The sequence below is a fragment of the Pezoporus wallicus genome, unplaced genomic scaffold (assembly GCF_028554395.1).
Source record: "Pezoporus wallicus isolate ANWC-B61680 ecotype Strahan unplaced genomic scaffold, APGP_CSIRO_Pwel_v1 contig_5552, whole genome shotgun sequence".
Taxonomy (NCBI): Eukaryota; Metazoa; Chordata; class Aves; order Psittaciformes; family Psittacidae; genus Pezoporus; species Pezoporus wallicus.
The window spans coordinates 4,743,132-4,763,333 of record NW_026640754.1 but is presented as its reverse complement, the minus strand read 5'-3'; the positions used below and the strand labels follow the sequence as shown (position 1 = coordinate 4,763,333).

At 45.2% G+C, this 20,202-nt stretch overlaps 1 protein-coding gene across 2 annotated transcripts in view; it reads right to left on the bottom strand.

The window, feature by feature from the left end:
* ENPP6 (ectonucleotide pyrophosphatase/phosphodiesterase 6) overlaps window positions 1-19,939 on the bottom strand; it is a 32,114-nt gene extending 12,175 nt beyond the window's left edge. Inside the window, exons 1-3 of one of the 2 annotated variants that reach the window (XM_057420301.1) lie at window positions 19,505-19,931; window positions 9,258-9,437; window positions 1,757-1,868 (exon numbers count right to left, since the gene is read on the bottom strand). In XM_057420301.1, coding sequence (XP_057276284.1) covers window positions 1,757-1,868; window positions 9,258-9,437; window positions 19,505-19,760 — 548 coding nt within the window. In that variant the 5' untranslated portion in view covers window positions 19,761-19,931. Of the gene's footprint in view, window positions 1-1,756; window positions 1,869-9,257; window positions 9,438-19,504 lie in introns of both variants that reach the window. The other variant, XM_057420302.1, reaches the window with a different exon arrangement.
* Window positions 19,940-20,202: the final 263 nt, after the last annotated feature.

Genomic DNA, 20,202 nt, shown 5'->3' with positions numbered 1-20,202 from the left:
CATTCTCTCCCCTCCTTTCTTATTGTATATCCCTGAAGTATTTACACCTTCAAATGATTATTCAAGAAATTCAAGAGGGATGCTGTGTAAATGGATACCAGAGACTTGACCTCCCGCAGGTCCAGGAGAATCTGTAGGACTTAGGCTGTTCGGCAGGCTGTAGCCGGTGTTTAAGGCAGGCATCGTGGTGGCAGAGATTTGCTCTTCTCTTGAATCACCAGTTTTGACCTCTTCTGAGCTGCCCCACTGGCACTGTTGTGTCCCTGCCCTTTTCTTCTTTTGCATTGAAGGAAGCAGCAAGCAGCCTTGTGACTCGGGGTGAATGAGCTATTGAAACTCTTTCAATGGGCTCCAGCAATCCAAAAGAGCAGCTTGGGGGGCTGGAGCTTTCAACAGTTTGTGCCTCACTTTTAATCGTGTTCACAATTACAGAGCTGCAAACTGTCCCGAGCAGCCTTATGCTTCATAGAAACCAGGCAGGAAACTTCAAGCATATCTTGACCCATCCCCAAACAATACCTGACCCAAAAGCTTTCTATGGTAATTCAGGTTTTCCACCAGCAGACAGCTGGTGTCCGTATTCAGTTTTCCATTTCCTTTTTTAGTCAGTGAATTTAAAGTGTAGCAGAAGCTCCAGAAAGCCTCCGATGGCACAGATGACCTCCTCATGTCACATGCAGATAAATTCCTTAAAATCTAAGCTAAATCATTTCAGGGTTAAATGTTTCATGTTCTGAGACAAGCTTCTCTCTAAGCCCCTGCCTGTGAATGACACTGTGATTTGTGAGCATCTGTGCAGGGGGACCCAGTGTGCAACTGGGAGCAACATCTCCTGCAGCAGTCTCATAATTTTGGAGCCTTTATTTCAAGGACAATCAGCACTCAGTATCTGAACACAGAACTTTTCAGATTCAAATCGCTACGGCTGTGCACAAGTAGTAAAGTAGAAATGTGCCCTGAGATTGGATAAATTATGAAACCAACAAGTTTTTAAAGAGAACGCTTAGTTATAGCTAATGTAAGGCACTGGCTCCACACACTTTCCCCTGATTTTGCAACCTATGTGAAATTGTCACTTGTTAATGCTTAGATGAGAGATGGTGGAATTGGAAAGCTGGGTGTGGAGCATGTTTTTCCTAGGAGTTGTCTGTCCCGTCATTCCCATCAGTTGGGCTAGATGAACACTATAGGTCCCTTCCAACTGAACTGTTCTATTCCATTTCATTTCATATCATCTTATCCTATCCTATCCTATCTTATCCTAGCCTAGCCTAGCCTAGCCTATTCTATGTTCATATTTGCACAACAGGAATGCCCACTACAAAGTCACTGTGACTGAGATGCTCTAAAATGTGGAAGTAGCTTAAGTGTTGAACTCTCAAATGAGTGACCGGAGCTGAATTTTGGAATTTCCAAATTCCCAGAATGTCTCTCTAAATCAAAGGATTTCAAAGTCTGCCTTTGCGGGTCAGTGAACAGATACTCACAGACTGATCTTGAAGTTGTTAGAAACAGCAAATTAAAAATAGTAAGTTGGAATGTCTCCTCTGTGTTGTAACCTACTCATGGAAACGAGCACATCTTGCCTTCCGATCTTAATGGAAGGGCCTATGTCTGTTATGGCGATGTGTCTATGACAGTGCTACAAAGCAGTCTCAGCTCCCATCTTCCTACCGGGATCTAATCCTGAACATCTCCCTAGAGCAAGGCTGATAGCAAACCCAAACACTTATCCTTGCGATCCCTACTGACATACCGCAAAGACTCAAGAGCATCGCTGATGGCATCTGCAAAGTTTTTGTCTGTGGGGACACTGAAGTACTCGCGGCAGTAGCTTGGTCTGACCCCCAGGATTTCAACCTCGCAACCTGCAATGAAAAATGTGGTAAGCTCTGCTCTTCCACCTTGACCATAGACCCCACACTGTGGGGCCCGGGTTCAGGTCTGTAAATTCCCTGTGACATTACTTACCTTACACTTTCCCTGCAGGAAACCTTGTGGTTGGAAAGGGAAAATGGGGCGAGAGGCTGGTTTGCAGCAAACCGTACATTGGATCCTTGTATTTCCCTCTCTAAAAGGAAGGTCTCTGTGTGACCTTCCCACAGAAAACTCTTGGTTCCCTCGGGGCAGACAGTTTCCACCTAAACCGCTAGCTTGCTTTCCTTTTAACTACCGTGGTCACGTAGCCTCATTTCCAGGCTTCCAAAGCAATGGATTTAGATTTTGTTCCCTGAAAGTTCAGCAAATACTTTCCAGTTAGACACACTGTATCTTACGTTGTAATATCCTCTATAAACTGTATTTTATTATGTGATACTGGCACTCCACTATTAAATCTGTTTCCCAGGAGGTCTTATTAAAACAGTATAAACCAATTAAGTCTCTTGGTAACTTGCAGCCTTCCTTGCAAAATGCAGTCTGTTTTGTGGCCCAGAAATTTATGGCAACAAATCCTACAGGAGAACATGGCCCTGAACACACAGAAACGTTTTTCTGGGACTTTTTTGCCCTTTTGCTCTCCCGTTACTATGCTGCTGAATAACATTAATATTTAAATGAAATGTGTTTTCAGAAACACCAGATTCATGCAAACTATCTTTTGAGACACCCCCCCTCCCCCCCCCCGAGTCCTCCCATCACAGTTAAGGCATTTTCTGGTGTATTCCTGGGGCACAAGCTAAAAAAAAATAAAGAGATCTTTTGCAAAATTGACTCTGTATACATCCACGCAGTCAGATCAAAAAGGCACCTCTAAGTCATAGCCTGAATCTGCCTACATCTGGGTCCCTTTGCTTCTCCTTTGGGATGAAAGAAATAGACATTAAGGACATAAGGTCATAAGCTGACTTGTTGCTTGGGAGGGGAAGAAGGTTGCACAGGAGGTGTAAGTACAGAGAAGGTGCTAGAGCAAGCAGAGCTACCTTCAGAGCTGATTTACAGTGGTTTGCTTACTCAGACACTTACTTGCACCTCGGCCTGCATGACTTCACATTACAGAGGTGCAGCACTGGGACACGGGGAAAAGCACATTGCTTGCAGGCTAAGCTGGCTAAGAGACTTCTTTCTGATTGTGACTTCCCAGGAGCACTATGAAAGGTACCTAAATGTTTAAGCTTAGGAAACCTTAAAAGATCTTCACTTATTTGCAGAAAGCCAGGTAAGACAGACCCTTTCCAAGGGATAAAGAACCCTCGCACACATGACAGATTCAGTCTCTTCACCCAGCGGTCCGTGGCAACAGTACCCAGGGCTCCACATCGTTTGTATGTTTCAAGGGACCGCATCTGTTATGATTTGTAAGAATGAATTATTTGCAATGATAACCAGAAAATGTAGTAAAATTTCTTGCAAAAACATATTTACATCTTTTTGAACCTCTATCTAATATTTGGTTTTATAAAAATTGTGGGAGTGTGTGATGGTGCTCACTTTTTGTTCTTCCCTTGTTGCCCCAAATATAACTTAATCCTTCCTTTTCTGTATGGAGGTACGATAGTGTTTATGTCTCAACCACAAAAGCCTGCAGACTGCTAGACAAGAACTGACTCTCCACACCATCCCACAGTAGATCTATACATCCATACACAGCACCTTCAGAAAGTTATGTTGTCCAACAGAAACAGGTCCCAGGTTCTACCTAACCAAATCATCATTAAAATGTATTCCATGAACCATCTGAAATCATCTCCAGGAGAAGAAGCCTTTGCCCCCAACCCTGAGTGTGTGTAGCTTCAATCTTCTGCGTGATGTCCTGGGTGCTACCTGCAGGAACACGTGGGCTTTCAGCTACCTCAGATGCAAGAGGTGATGCAGTAGTCCTCTATGAGCTTTATTTCAGGACTGAACTGGAACTTCTGAGCCAATTTCTCCTCCAACGCTTGAGTCTGGGAAAAGCTTAGCTCCAAAGGCAGGCAAGAACTTAAGGAACACTTTTCAAAATGCATTGGAAACACCTAGTATTTTAGTTTGGATGGGTGCTTGCTCATAGCCAGTGACTAATATGATGATTTTGCGTCTTTTTTTCTCTTAAGATACTTACATCATATTATAATTTTCTCAGATAACGTTCCTCAGAATTACTCATAAGATAATTTTAAGTAGAAGCATTAACCTCTTGGGGATGTGAGATATTTTAGTTGCTGAGAAATCTTTGCTATTTCTAGATTGTAAAGTGATGAGCATGACATAGAAGTCCGCAGAGACAGCAACAATTAGAAATCATTTTGGCTCCTAAATATTGGTCTTTGAGTGTGTAGTTCATTGGCAGTAACATTGAAAATTCAGGCTTCTTAGATACCAAGAACTCTGTGATGAATAGAACTTGGAATTGGATTTTTGATGTTAAGGCTTGTTACAGTTCCGTAATACTGACCATGGAGATCCTTTAGTATTTAAATTCCTTTTTGGTAGAGGCCAGGACAGGTGGTAAATTTTCTCATTTAAATATTATAAGAGAGGAAATTTAAAAATACTTGGAGCCAGACAAAGGGATTGTTAAGTTTTTCTTGATTAAACTACAAATAGATGAGCTATATTTAATAAGATGCTGCATTAGATAGCTTTCTGCACAGTTTTGTATGATGCTAGACCTTTATTTTAAAACCTGAACTACTGGAGCAAGAATAAGGACTTCTTTCACAGTGATATATAGGCTCCTCTTTATCTATCTGACACGGAGACCTGAACCTCTGCCAACTTTAAATTGCATTTCTAAACATTGATTTAACAGTTGGACACTTCATGTCATAACAGAGGGTTTTGAAAACTTTCCAGGCTAGCTCCATGGTCTGGTAAATGTTGTGTTAAATGACAAAAAGTTGCATTTAGAGACTTTCTCCCCACCCCCTTCTTTTATTTCAGTGTTTAGAAAAGATGTCACTGCACTTCAGCTGAAGCAGTTGCATAGGCTGCTGGAGAATGAGGGAACTGGAGGGTCCTGGGTGTCATCACCCACCAGGGTGAGCATGAAGAGCACTATAAAGCTTTGACTTTGGTGGTACTGCTGGGAAGCTCTTGCACTCCCCTGGGGCTTCTCTATCCACTGTAGTGGCAGTGCTTCAGACAGGCAACTTGGGCAGTTCACCAGTTGTTAGCTGTGTTTTACTTCGCCATCAAGCAGACAGAGGATACATGACATTTTCCCCCAGGAATGCTTTGAAAAGCAGAAAGTACATAATAAACACCATGAAGAAAAGAGAAAAATATCCCTACAAGTGCTTATATTTTGGCAGAAGCAGTGGCTGGAACCACTAGCATGGTAATATTTCGGCTCCACCGCTTCTAGTGGCAGGAGAGCCCAGATGAATACTTGCCCATGAGTTATCTTTGTTCTGTTTATGTTTGGCTCACAGAAAAAGCTGTGATGGATGGGTGTTTGCATCTGACAGCTCTCCTGCTCTGTGTCCCTGTTTGCTAGGGTCTGGATTTTCTTCCTTTAAGCACTGACTATGTGTGAGCAAGGAACATAGGGAAGAATATGAAGTAGCAGATTTTGGCTTCAGACTTTACAAAGCTTGGAACTTGGTTCTTTGAAGGAAATGGCAGCAGTGTAAGTTAACCTCGGGAATCAGCTCTCTGGCATTCACAATGCATTCCTGCTACATTTGATTGGTCTCATTTGCCTTTACCACTGATTAAAGAGAAAATAGCATCTTCCAGACTAAAGTGTAATGAATTTGGCTGTACATTGCTGTTCCTATTAAGAGTTTCCCAGACTTTTCCTGATCTGATATTTGTCTTTACTAAGCAGCAGTATATCCTCAGATTGGAAAAGTTAATCACTAATAGCAGATCATAAGCAGTGCAAATGTCTATAGGACCCCTACCCACCTTGGCTATCAAGCTCTTACTTTTTTCCATGATTTTGTTTGGCATTGCTGCCCATTCAAATGCCTAGTTCAGAATTAAAGCTTTAAAATAATAGACATAGATGTTTTAGAAAGGATAACATTCTTACCATGGAACTAGAAAATAGCTCAAAACAGCCATATAGGGAAAAAGTAATAAATACTATTACATTTGGGGTGACTTCTGTTTACTCCAGTTAAACCTGGAGTCCTACTACAGTTCAACTGCCCTGTGCTTAATTCAGCTGTTCTGCATTTCACCCTGGTTCCTGCTCTCTGCCTTACTGTGTTATGGCCAATGTGCCCTTTGAGACCATGAACACCTTTAAAATAAGCATATGCTTAAGTGTTTGCTGAACTGAGACACTGAGGACTTTGCCAAAGGTCATCTATTGCAGATAAATAATTGACAGATGTACACATCACAGTTCACAGCTAAAATACCTGATCCATGCAAAAAAATCCGCCTCTGTGTCACGAGAAAGTCAATGCATGCACTGGCAATATTAACGCTGGGAAAAAGAAGGTTTTATTGTCCCTTGCGATTTTCTACTGGAAATAGCAGACAGGTAAGTGTAAAGGTTATATATATGTCTGCAGGGATACACACATAGACCTCACATGTCTTCTCCCTGGGAGACACTGCTCAAAGGGCAACATGAAGGAGCTAGGTAAAGTCCAAAGGAATTTAATGGAAAGCAATACTGTTCATTTGGATTTCAGTAGCTCTTTGTAGACTGTTACATCTATTCAGTACATAATTATATCTATTGAGTGCAGTTCCACTAGTAGTTAAAGATGAATAGTCTATAGAAACAGGTATTTTTGTGAATCTTTAGAAGAATTTCTACATTCTTGTATAGTTTCTATATCCTGCTATTAGCACTGCTATTAGGTCACTTGGGTGACCTCCAGTAAGAGGCAGCTTTCTTTTGAGGGCTGCCTTCCTCTACAGCATTGAACAGGACCATTTATAAGGGCTCCCATGGTACATTCTGGCTGGGTTACTGCCTGCTGCTCATGCACCACAAAGGGGGCCACAAAGGGGGCCACAAAGATGGCCCTTTGTGCCCTGCAGCTGGGGGCAGGAAGGCCTTTTTTCCCCCACGGTGAACTAGCAAGTGTACCTGGGGTTTTTTTGCCTTCCTCTGCAACACTGAGCACAGCCCCTTGCAAGGGCTCCTCTGGGCTATTGTGGCCAGGGATCTGCTGCCCCTGCTCCATGCAGGTGGCCCTCGTGCCAGGCATTGAGGGGGAGGCAGCTCTCTAGACTTCAAGGGTGACCCCAGTGTAGCCCCCAGAGGTTGCTGCTTGTCCTCCGTAGCATTGAGCACTGATCCTTGTCAGGGCTCCCTGAGCCCTTAGGGCTTGGTTCTTGCCCACTACTCTAGCACCTCCAAGGCACCACTCCTGCCCTGGTGCTTTCTGGCTCCATTGTCCAGTGCAAGCTTGGAGTGGGAGTGAGCTCTGCTCTTCCCTTGGCTTCATTTCTCAGAGGGTTTTTGGCTGTGCACAGCAGCCTGTGCTTGGAAGGGCTCCAGCCTTGCTGCCCCATCAGCAGCTGCCCCATTCCAGCTCTCCCTGCTTGCAACACAAGCACTGGGATAGCGCAAGACCACTTCTCATGCATCACTGGCCAAGAAGCGCAGCAGCAGAGCAAGTTCTGGGAGACAGAAGTGTGCTTGTCATTGGTACGTGTCATACTTTGGGAAATAACCACAGTACCACATACCTCTTCTTCTGCACAAGAGGGATGCAGAGTTGCTTGACCGAGTCCAGAGGAGGGCCATGACAATGATCAGAGGGCTGAAGCACCTCTCCTACGGAGACAGGCTGAGAGAGCTGAGCTTGTTCAGCTTGGAGAAGAGAAGGCTCTGGGGAGACCTTAGAGCAGCTTCCAGTGCCTAAAGAGGGCCTACAAGAAATCTGGAAAGGGACCTTGTACAAGAGCATGCAGTGAGAGGACAAGGGAGAATGGCTTTAAACTGAAAGAGGGGAGATTTAGATTAGATATTAGGAAGAAACTATTTACTGTGAGGGTGGTGAGGCGCTGGCACAGGTTGCCCAGAGAGGCTGTGGATGTCCCATCCCTGGAAGTGCTCAAAGCCAGATTGGACAGGGCTTTGCACAACCTGGTCTACTGGAAGGTGTCCCTGCCTGTGGCAGGGGGTTGGAACTGGATGATCTTTAAGGTCCCTTCCAAACCAAACCATTCCATGATTTTGTCATTCTCTATCTAGTCTGCATCTTTAGTCTTTTAGACTACCTTTGAGTCCATAAGACAATAGTGTTACGCTGAGATCCTTCTTGCTCTTCAGTACTGTAGAAACACTCTGGATGACTTTTGAGTCTTTGTCATCTTGGTACGCTCTTTCTTCCCTTTCCTAAGAACTGTGGCCTTTTTTGTGGGATGCCATTAGCTACATTGCATGGAAAGACCATGACCAGGCACACGTGCGCTGGGATGTGGAGATGAGTTGGCCGGGAGCCCATGGTGTGAGTCAGCTGCCCCATCCCTACACGCTGGCACTGGCTGTGTTCAGTGCAGCTCTTCCAACGTGTGGTCCTATAGCCTGCAGTTGCACACATGAGGATATTTGCATACTGCTTAGATAGCAGGGTTAAAAGGTCAGAAAGTTGAGAATCTGGGTACCTTGCAAAGGGTTTGGTCTGGCTGCACAGCTGCCACATTTATTTCTATGTGGTATTTCCCTAAGGGTATAGTCCCATTTGTTAAAAAAGACTTGTTCTTATACATCCCTAGTGATTTCAGTGGTCCAATATCCAACAAATGAGGAATGGAAAGGCCAAGTCTCTTTAAATGAATAGATCAGACTCACAGCAACTGGGACCTCATCTAACTAATGATGAAAGAGGGTGTGTTCTACATGATGACTGGTGGAGGAGGGGATGCTCCACAAGCCAGTTCCTGAAGGTAATCATAGAACCATAGAATGATCTAGGTTGGAAAAGACCTTCAAGATCATCAAGTCCAACCATTCCCCAGCACTGCCAAGGTCACCACTAACCCATGTCACCGAGGGCCAAATCTACATGGTTTTTGAACACTTCCAGGGACGGTGACTCCGCCACTGCCCTGGGCAGCCTGTTCCAATGCCTGAGCACCCTCTCAGTGAAGAAATGTTTCCTAATATCCCATCTAAACCTCCAATGGAGCAGCTTGAGGCAGTTTCCCCTTGTCATGTGGGAGAAGAGACCAACCGCCACCTCACTGCAACCTCCTTCCAGGTAGTTGTAGAGACTGATAAGGTCCCCCCTGGCTGCTTAGTAAAGCACTTGTAATTCTTGTCTGTATATCAGAACTGTATTAAAAAGCCATCCTACAGCGTGTTGGAGTGCTTAGATGTAAACATGCACAGTTAAGATGGTAGCAATTTTTGATGTACTAACCTGGCCAGTAGTACATGGAAACATTCTTTTTTTCTTTCATCATTGTGACCCACAAAGGCTCCGATCCATTCCACCAGAGAGGAAGCAGGCTCTCTTTATTCACACCAATGTCAAAAGATACATTTGCTTTTTGGTCCCACATGTAGTTTCCAATCATCTGATGGACCTCGCAGTGGCGACCTTTGGGGGTGGAGAAAAAGACAGCACAATCAGGTTGTTGTTCTCCAGCAGAAAGATGTCACCAGCACCAGCACTGCTACCACTGCTACATCAGCAAATCAGCTGAAAAGCTGGTTTTCCACAAACAAGCAAAACCTAGGCTAAAACATTTATATATGACTTTTATTTTGTTGTTGTATTTGTTGCTGTTTTTTGTTGTTGTTTTTTATTTTAAAGGAGCACACTTCGTTCTTGCTTGTGGAGACAGCAAACATTTCACCAGACATTTTCAGCCCTTCAGCCTCATGGAGGGCCTTGGTCAACTTTATATTGCAAGAAACTAGTATATAATAGCAGAGAGACGTCTTCCACCTCTTGTCATTGTCAGAAGAGAATCTGTATTTTAAGAGCTAAGCTTCAGGTGAATTAACAAAAATAGGAAAAGAAATGTTGAAGATTGAGTTGTATGGGGAGTTCATGATTTCCATATCTTAAAAAGCAACCGCTGATGTGCGTGTGAGACACTGTCATCATTAGCTGGTGAGTCATGATACTGCAAGGATCCAGATAACAGGCTTTGATTATTGTGAGACTCAGCACAGTGATCAGACCTGAAATAACCCTGGTATGCTTGATTTAAGAAGGCATCATTTTAAGCAGAGGACTCTGTATACTTTGGGTACATGTGACCTTGAAATGGATTTTGAACTATCCTTCACTACTATGAGGTATTTCAACATTGTAAAACATTTCCTCCTCCCCAGCGGACAAAAGCAGTCTCGAGTTGCGGCAGTCACTACGTACCATATTAAACCAAACAAGCTTAATATAGGAGAAATGGTGGATTGAATGGGCAGTAATCTGTCCTCTTTTAGCCTGCCAAGTGCTTTCTTCACTGTAAGTCTCAAAACAGCTAGTTTCAAAAGAAAGCCTCTACAGTGCATCAAAAATGCAGCCTTCCTACTGAAAGGGCAACCCCATCTCTTCAGCATCTTGAAATCCACATATTCCTGAGCACATATCAACCTGCTAAACTACAGGCAGGCAACTGGTGTCAGCCTGGGAAACCTGCAGGTCAGCGCTGAAGCTGTTAGGTCACGTCTGTGTACGATGTACAGTGTACTCTTCATATAGAACAACAAACTTGTTGTTACCAGTGTGAGCTCTGTATGGGATCTAAGGTCTGCTGTCAGTTTGTCCACCCCTTTAAGGAACAGAACAGAGATTGCAGTGTTGTTGGGATGTTTAATGAACTGTGTGCACTATTACAGAGGATAGTATTCTTCTAATCTTCACATCAGACAAGTTCATTCCTCTATGGACTCCAACTCTCTTTTTTTGTGTACTAAAGAAGATGTCCCCCATATAGGAGATGATAAGGTATCAGTTTTCATTGCAAACGTTGCTGGTTCACAGGGCCAGAAGGGAATTTCAGATGAGCAGACAGACCAAAAGACGTGACCATTTAATGCTGCCTGGAGCCATTCACGTCTGCTTGCCTTGAAGCCTGTGTCCCAGAAAGACCCTGGACTTCCTTGGAATACACTGACAACCAGCTCATCAACCTCATCCTTGGGCTGCTCATCCCAATATTTATCATCAGTAACACTGTACAAAAAGTATGCCTGGTCTCTAATTTTGTTTTTGACCTTTGTTAACCTTCAACCACGGCTATTCTATACCTTGCTCCCTAGATTAAAAAGCCCTGCAATAACTGGCATTTCTGCCCCCCAGAGACACTCAGACACAGAATTAAGGTCGCTTAGCAAATTTCTTTTGGCTCACTTGTACAACTCCAGTTCTTTAAATCCCCTGTTGTAACTTATTTTCTCCAGGCTGAGAAAATGACCTTTGGTGATCTTCTTTTTAATGATTATCAAAATAGCAACCTGGTGTTAGTCACTGTAACATGTTGAATTTATTATTGCTTCCATTACTGCAGCTTTCCATGGTAATCAAACATCAAGAGTCTCAAAAGTAGAAACAGGGTAAAAAGCAATTTCAGCATACAGATATCATCATTTAAACTCTCTGCAATTGTAGTAAAAAGCATCCCTTCCTCAAGCAACTGAGGAAAACAAAGAGGGTATGGTTTCCAGGAATGTGATAACTGCTGTATCCTTCTGGAAGAGAGCCAGCAAAAGCATTTGCAAATCTGCATGCTACAGCTTACTTAGATGCTCCACTTCTTACAACATTGGCTTTGTCCAGAGCACATTCCCATGTCTCCATGCACTTTTGTCAGCATTCAAATCAATCTATGTAAGCCCAAGATGAAATAAGAAAAAAAAAACAAACCAGCAAAAAAACAAAAAAAACCCATGCAGCCTCTTGGCCACCCACAATAGCAGCACAGTAACACTGAATGTTATGAACCCTACATTGACCATATAAGTGAGTACTCCTGTAGCATTTGCTACGGGAATGACCTCTTCTTTCTTTGGTGGTCTTTCACTGACTGCAGGGACAGCATGTAGGATCACTAGTAGGCATGATATATCACATAGGGACCATATACCATCCGTGCCTAAACCTACAAGAGAAAATACTCTTCTGAGACACTCAATGATCTTTTCTTAAAAAGTGAGGATGTGTGTGACAGATGCTCAGTGCTACACCTGGTGCATCAGGCAACAAAACAGAGGGAAACCATCTCTGCACTGAGCAAATCAGATTTACCAGAGAACCCACAGTGTGTATAATTAGGCAACACAGTAAAGGTACCAGCATGGTGTCCATCTAAGGATAAACATATGGGCTGTGGAAGGGTTAAGTTCCTCTACATAAACTGCTGCATGCTCTAAGGTAGGTAGGTTTTAACAGCCCAAGTGAGACATGCAGTTCCCTTTCTCCCCTTCTTCCCCTCCCTACAACATCTTTCCTCTGCTATTCCCATGAAGCACCACCTAAATGCTGACCCAGACTGGCTCATTTATCTGCTCCTCACCCCACTTCTAAACCCCCTCAAGACCTGCTGGATGACTTGCCCTGGGAAATGCTTTGCTCCTGCAGCCTGCCATGAGGAGAAAGAGAGTAGGATTTTAAAGTCACCAGCACCGTATTCGCACTTCAGAGCTGGTATGGTGGTGCTGCCGCCCCAAGGACTGAGCCCAGCCTGCTGTGAGCAGAGCATCCTGAAGGGCCCAGCTCTGCCTGCTTCGTATATGCCCTACTCTGCTCTTACCCTGCTGGATCTCATCTGCCTGCTTTGAAAAGGAAGACGACAATTAAAAAAAACAACAAACAAACCCCATGTGCTCATCCTTAAGTGGCCTGAAGAAGGCTAGGGCTCATGAGAATTCAGTGGGGAGTCCTGGTCTGGGCAAAGTGGCCCTGCCATCTGCAGCACCCCAAGCAACATAGTACTTGCAAGATGTGTATGGACATTTATGTTCCCAGAAGAGGTTGCTGGCAAGTCTTTACAATTTTTTATGACCTCCAATAATACACAGATCCAAAGCAGAAACACCTTAGCCTATGTATGTCAGGCAAGCCACTGCATCCAACTAGGATCACACCAAAAGGCACAGAAAATATTCTACTATACACAGCATGACTTTATTTTTTTCCTGAAGCAGATTCATTTAACAAGAGCATGAAACTAATTCAGTGCTTTCATAATGGGGCTGGGGTGCACAAAAATGAAGATAGGCTGAGAAAGCTGGGGCTGTTCAGGCTGGAGAAGAGAAGGCTGCATGGAGACCTCATAGCAGCCTTCCAGTATCTGAAGGGGGCCTATAGGGATGCTGGGGAGGGACTCTTCATTAGGGACTGTAGTGACACGACGAGGGGTAACGGGTTAAAACTTGAACAGGGGAAGCTTAGATTGGATATAAGGAAGAAATTCTTTCCTGTTAGGGTGGTGAGGCAGTGGAATGGGTTGCCCAGGGAGGTTGTGAATGCTCCATCCCTGGTGATGTTCAAGGCCAGGTTGGATGAAGCCTGGGTGAGATGGTTTAGTGTGAGGTGTCCCTCCCCAGGGCAGGGGGGTTGGAGCTAGATGATGTTAAGGTCCTTTCCAACCCGAACTATTCTATGATTCTATACAGGTTAGGCTTTGCAGATGCTTACTTGTGCAGGAAAGCAGGTTTTATGTCTCTGGAGAGCAGTGCTCTGGGCTGACAGTGGGTCTACTGAACCAAGTGGCACTGGTGGGCAGAGGGATCATGCTGGGACCCCAGACTGCTCACAGCTGGGTACAGCTCAAGGGCAGCAGAGCTCCAAGCACTACAGAAGGTCTGAACAAAACGATGGGCACAGCTGCTCTCTGCACCATTAGAGAGGGTGAGAGCCTCTGGCAGTTTTCTGCTCATCAGCTGTGACTTCAGCTCTGGGCAGAGAAATACCTTGGTATGTGAATATCCACTTATTGTCCCTAACAGCTGGTAGCAGGTATGCTAGTTGTGAGCTGTGAGGCTGCAGCTAGTAAGAAGGAAAAAACACTGTGCTTCAATTTGTAGCAGATGAACTTGTGTTAGAGAAAACTTTCTGTTCTCCACTTTGAAAGTGTTTCCATTTTTTCAGTGGTAGAAAGCAAACACAGATTTTTACAGCATTTTGTGTATGTGTGAAAGAGGAAAATTTTGGCACTTGGCATTGCAGCCTTTCTGTGGGCAGCAAGTAAACAGAGTGGGATGAAGAATGTGAAAATGAAACACCCTCCCAGTTCCCACTCTCTTCTCCAGCCTGTCCTTGGTAGGACAATACCCCTTCCCTGCCAGTATTACCACAGACTTTTTCATGCTCTTTTGCTTCCTGTTGTTCATGTTCTTTTCATTTCAGAAATGAAAAGCTGCTGAATCCAAGAAGAAAAAGAGACTACTGATTTTAAAACTGTATGTCACAAACAGAACCTTTTAAAGCTTTGCTGCTGCTGGCAACTCTGGTGGTTAAAAGATGAGCAAAAAGAAAGTATCTTATTCCCTCATAATGCTCTCTGCCTCCTTCTGGCTTTTTTCTTGGCTTGGACAGTGAAGTTGAGGTAGTTTCAGTTCATGTGTACAGATAATGAATTTCCCTGTTGTACTGCTATCCCTCCATTTTTTCATACCTCAGACAAAATGCAGGCATTATTTATGTAATTAAAAACTTGCTTAACTGCTAAACAGAAACTATCAGCATCCTTTCCTGGACTAGGCTGGAGTCTGGATACTGTTAACTTGGCAGCTGAAAAGAGGCATCCAATAGAGCCATCACTAGGCTGGGCTTCCTGTGGGTACCAAGTGGACAGAGAGTGGAGACGCTGTACTGTGAGAGAGGAGAGCCCTCACAGCAAACAGTGAAAAATGTACTAGTGCACGTCAGCCAGAGCCCAGAGGATTCCAGGGATGGAAGCCCAAAGGACATTTGCTCCCGGAAAGTATGGAATAAATGGGGTGTGGCGTACATAGGGATTTGCTGTGCTCAGGGGTAGGCAGAAGCAGTCTGGCTATGTATCAGACCACAACATCATATACCAAAGCCCCTCAGGAGTCAAATATAGCAACACTGAGAACAAGGAGTGCAGCAAGGATGGTAGAAACACAGAATATGGGTAAAACCTTCAGTCTGGCAGAGTAGACGTTGACCATCACCCATCTCTGGGACCTGTTGCCCCTCTCCCTCCTGCTGTGCAGAGAAGGCGATTGTACATGCAGGGCTGAGCCCACACCTTGGTTGCAGGAGACTGAAACATCCTTGGTTCAAACTCCTCCTCCATCCCACAAGCTTCATGGGACCTCACAGCCTCTCTGCCAGGTATTTAAGATCAGCTCCTGTCCAAAAAGGGACACGGAGGCCCCTCGCTGGCTCCTCTCTGAGCAGCTCCTCACTCACTGCTGTGAACAGGGACTCCCTCTGCTTCCCATGGAGGCCAAGAGAAATACAGCTGACCAGGTGGCTGGCACATCCTCGTGGAGGACCTGCCAGAGAAGACTTCATGTGTTGTTAGGATCTTGGAAAATAAATCCTCCTGGGTTTCCAGCTCAGATGTGATGCCTTCTGCTCGTGTTTATGCTGGCTGGGGCTGGAAATGTGAGAGGCCCCTGCGTACCCTGAGCTGAGGGGACTTCAGGGGAGCTAGGATGCAGGGGGTGCCCCAGCACTCCCCCAGTGCCCATGGGTTGGCAGGCGAGGAAGACCCAAACCCCTCAGTGTGAGTGGCTTTTCTTGAGAGCTATTGCATGAAGGGCTCTGGAGCAATAACTCGTGCTTGCGGCAGTTATAGGGGAGACCACAGACTTGCCATTGAGCTTGGTATGAGAGCTCCCTGCAGAACCAGACCACGACAGGAAAAGAGAAGAATTAAAAGCTCCCCACAGGACAACAGCCAGAGGTGGCTTGTGGTCTTAATTCCTTTCTACACAAAACAAACAGAACATGGTGTGATTAAATGAGCCTTTTGGGATACATGTGTTTGGACTCCTGCTTCTCTCCCATGCCAAGCTCATGTCAAGCCCCACAAAGTTCTCTCAAATACGTGTCAGCAGCAACAGCTCCTTTTACCTAATTCACCATTTTATATCATGCTTTTCAGGTCAACAACTGCAATATCATAACTGGAGCACAGAAAGCTAGGACAGCAGGTAGGATTCAGTCTAGCAGCTCAGAAAACAACCCCACCACCTGAGAACCAGTCCTTACGCCTCTGTGGAAGCCAAGACTGTGAAACACGGCATGAATGAAGTTGTTAGAGAAGACTGCTTTTTAAGGAGTTGGATTTTAAGCCAATACATCCTTGGACTACCCTGCACACCACCAGATCTCCGTAACAAAACAAATTCTCCAGTTGTACATCAGCAAGATCCCTTTGCTCCAGCAGTGACTGTTTTGATCCTTCTAACAGCAGGTCATGTTGCATGCCCTGGCTTGCAGGGAGACTGGAGCTTCCCCCTAAGCTCTGAATCACTGGTGACTTTAAATGAAGAAGCCAAACCATTAGCATTTGTCTTGTTTTTATGCTCTGGGTTTAGTTCTTATAATTGCTGTAGATGTAGATGAAAGCCCAAGGGCAGGCGCCAGGTTTTGGGCTGAGGCTTTTTGCATCAGTCAGGGAAGCTCTGGCAAACATCCTCTCATTGGCTGACAGCAGTGGCAAGTTTAGGTAGGAGGGTGACCTATGGAGAGCTGTTCCATGGCCCTGCAGCACTGCATGACCACAGGCAAGTCACCTCCCTCCCTTTGCTTCCCCTCCAAAATTTATCCAGTTTACCTAGGTTGGGCCCTATTCCTCCCACTGTGCCTGAGTGTTGCCTAGCTTTTAGTCTCTGCAAAACAGGGTATGCTTCACATTAGCATACATCAGTGAGTTGTTTTTAGATACATGGCTCTTGGTCATCAGTTATGGTTGCATCTATTTGGTTATAGCTTTGAAAATCTTGGTAAACTTGCTATTTCTCATGAATATTAAATTCAGCTCTCTTTAAACCATCAGTAAGTAAAATGGAACGACTAGAAGGCCTGGCAGATAACTGGGCAACTGCACTGCATGCTACTGCTTGCTAGCTGCCCCTTGCAGAGGAAATCTACGTTCTGACAGGGCTAATGAAAACAGTTGGGCACCGTCTGCCCTAGTGTGTGCAGCCATGTCTGAGGAGCAGAGTCCTCTGTCCTAGCATGTGCAGCCATGCTCACTCCTATATGAATGTGGGGCCATAATACCTTGTGAATGAGCAGAAAAAGAAGGGATCTGAGAAAGCAGTTGGGATATAATGAGCAAGACAGGGGTGGGAATGGGCACATGTGGCCATATATTTGTTAAGCTTATTTAGCTGGAAAAAAAGCCAATATACTGTGAAACCGCATTCACAAATGCTAAAATACTGCAATTTGGAGGTTAAAACTTGAGTTTCCTAACAGCTCTTTAAGCAGCAGTGTAGGACAAGACATGAAGAATAGCTTGTAGTCACCGATTTCCCACAAGAAACTGGCAGCATTTAAGTCCCACACATCCCAGTTGCAAATGGAAGCAAAAGCAGTTATAGTCATGAGTGTGTGTGTCCCACAGAAGAGATGCATGACTGCTGAGATGTGATGTTAAGCTTTCCCACACCCTTGCAGCAGCAATAGGGAGATGGTAACTTGCCAGTCCCTAAGCAGGTCACCACAGCACGATGCTCATGTCACGCTGCCATGCTGTGCTTTCTCCAAAAGCTGTCCCAGCTTTGCAAATCAAACATGCACAGGCTGAACACAGCTAATGCTATGTCTACTGTGTGCCCCACACTCCTAACCCCACCATCACCTAAAACATGACACCTCCTTTCTGTGGTGACTGCACCACAGCACTGGGGGTAAGAACAGTGCACCTATGGGATCTTCTATGCTGTCATGCCAGGACAGTGTCACAGGGTTCACTAACACCCCAAGGGCTCAAGTGCAGCCTTGGATCTTCCTTTGGACAGGGTCATCACCTAACTTGGTCCTCAGTTGGCTCCTGACCTATTTAACGCTTCTGTGATTCATATGTTAGGAAGGTGAATAGTTCTTTGCAGTTAAGTTGTATTTGCATTGACATCCTCATCACGAAGGTCAGGAGACTTGCAAGAGGAGTTGAGTTTGATCTCATAGATTGTCTCATTGCCTCAAGCTGGGGTGTGGAAACGTTGATATTCTAAAAATGTAAGAAGTCCATCAGTGGTGTTTCATCATCTAAACCAAAACTCCCTCTTTTTTGAGTACAAAATAGGATTTTTTCAAAACTCCCTGAAAGGCTGATTGCAGACTACGCTGACTACATTCTACGCACACACACTTACTAGGAGTGATGGTTAAATGTGGTAATGAGTGAAAGCAGTCACTTTTCCTCTTCTCTTTAACAACTTAATCCAAAGGCTTTTTTTACACACATGGAGTGCTAAACCTGTCTGCCTAAGTACACGTGAAGAACATGGTCTGGGGTGAAATGACATCTCTGTTTTCAATCATGACATTTGCTCTGCATTGATGGATTTGCACCAAGTCATGAAAAATCCCTGTGGTGATTTTGTACTTGATTCTGTTCAGAGATGAGCAAGAGAAAGGCATTTCTCTTGAGAGAGAGGGAGGGAGGAAGGGGTTAAGCAGTTTCAAAACAAGCTGGGCACAACTGATGTCAGATTTTTGTCTTACAATGGCATCTATTTGCTTTCCCAGCAAGCAGTATATGGACTGCTGTGCATTGTATTGTTCCAAGGACAGCAAAGATGCCACGTATCTTAGGAGAGGATGGATTTTCTCACACTTCCACATGATTGGTGAATAATTCCAGATAAATTATTATCCAGATAAAAATCCAATTGGAAACTCCAGGAAAACTTTTCTGTTTTTATTTAACTATTGTTTCCAGCGTGCCTCTGATGAAAATGGCCCAGCTATACTCCGTGCACCTTCATAGTGTCACTATAACCAGGTCACTCCACTTAGACTAAAAGCAAGTCAGCACCATGAAACCCATGACTACCCTCTCCAGTTTTTGAATGCCCAGGAGAGGCTTTTTGAAGTTTCTGAAAGCCTCTCCTGGGCATTCAAAAATACTGTAAGGGAGGAAAAGCAAAAAATCGTCAGTGTTTTCCTATTCGGCTATTTCAGATTGTTACAGGTACAATTTCTTAGGGCAAAGTTAAGATAGGGACCTGTGAAAGCAGAAAGTCTGTGTAGTTTAAGAAGAAATTTAACACTGAATTTGCCAAACCAGACCTGCTGACTGAATGTAAGTTCTTTTCTTGGCCACCCTCAGTTTACATGCCTTTTTATTAACTGGAAAGGCTCTGAGCAGGCTCTGTATTACTTTTCCATGCCTTTTCCGCTTCTTTTTACATTCCATGTGCAGTAGCCCCCATCAGTGGTCCCACCAGGGAGCCCTGGATGTCTGTGCTGTTGGTGGTGGCAGCTGATAGGGACATGGCAGCACCTTGGGAGAGCAAAGGCAAACTCCAACAGTCAGCTCCAAGTGACATTTCCAAGTTCAGAGCAGGTTTCAGACAGGCACTACTGAGCTGTAATGCCACAGTGCTTTTAAACTCCCAGCTAAAAGCACCGCTTGTGATATTTTTACATTGTCTTTGGAGGAAGAAGTCACAGCGAGCTGGGAGCTCTGAGGAGCATCACAGCACAGAAATGCAAGTACTCACCCGTCATCAGCGTGTAGTAATTTGGGTAGGAGAGGCTGGGGAAGTCTGGCGTCATGTAATCCACCTTCACCCCCATGTTCACGATGTCCCGAAAGCCCGGCAGCCCCTCCAGCTCGCTGTCGTCGATGTAGTCGAAGCGAAAGCCATCGAGCAGGAACAACAGGAGCTTGCGGGGGGCCGAAGGTGCAGCGGGGGGCGGCAGGAGGGATGCGAGGGCAGCGGCCAGGAGGGCTGCGGGGAGGCGGCAGCTCCCCATGTCCGACTTGACCGGGCAGCAGGGAGGGCTCCGCAACGGCTTCGGGGCCGGGCCTGGCACTGCTTGTTCTCCCTCCCGCTTGCCACAGCCCGTGTTAAAGCTACAGCGCTGAGTGGGAGGGCACAGGTTAATGACAAGCAGATGATTAACTTCGAGCGGAGGGAAGAGTTGGATGCTTCCAGGCTGCAGAGAAAACGCTCCACAGCGATGGGGAAACACGACACAGAAATAAGTGGAGCCTCTCAGGGAGGGAGGGAGGGAGGGTAAAAGAGAGAGAATGGAGGGTAAAAAGGTGGGAGGGTCAGCAAAGATGGGAGGGAGAAATGGAGGGAAGGAGGGAGGGATGGAGGGAGTGAGCAGTGCTGACGGTCCCACGCGTGGTGGGATCTGAGCCCCGTGGAGGGACAGCTGGGCCCCGCATCAGGGCTGTGCCTGGCAAAGC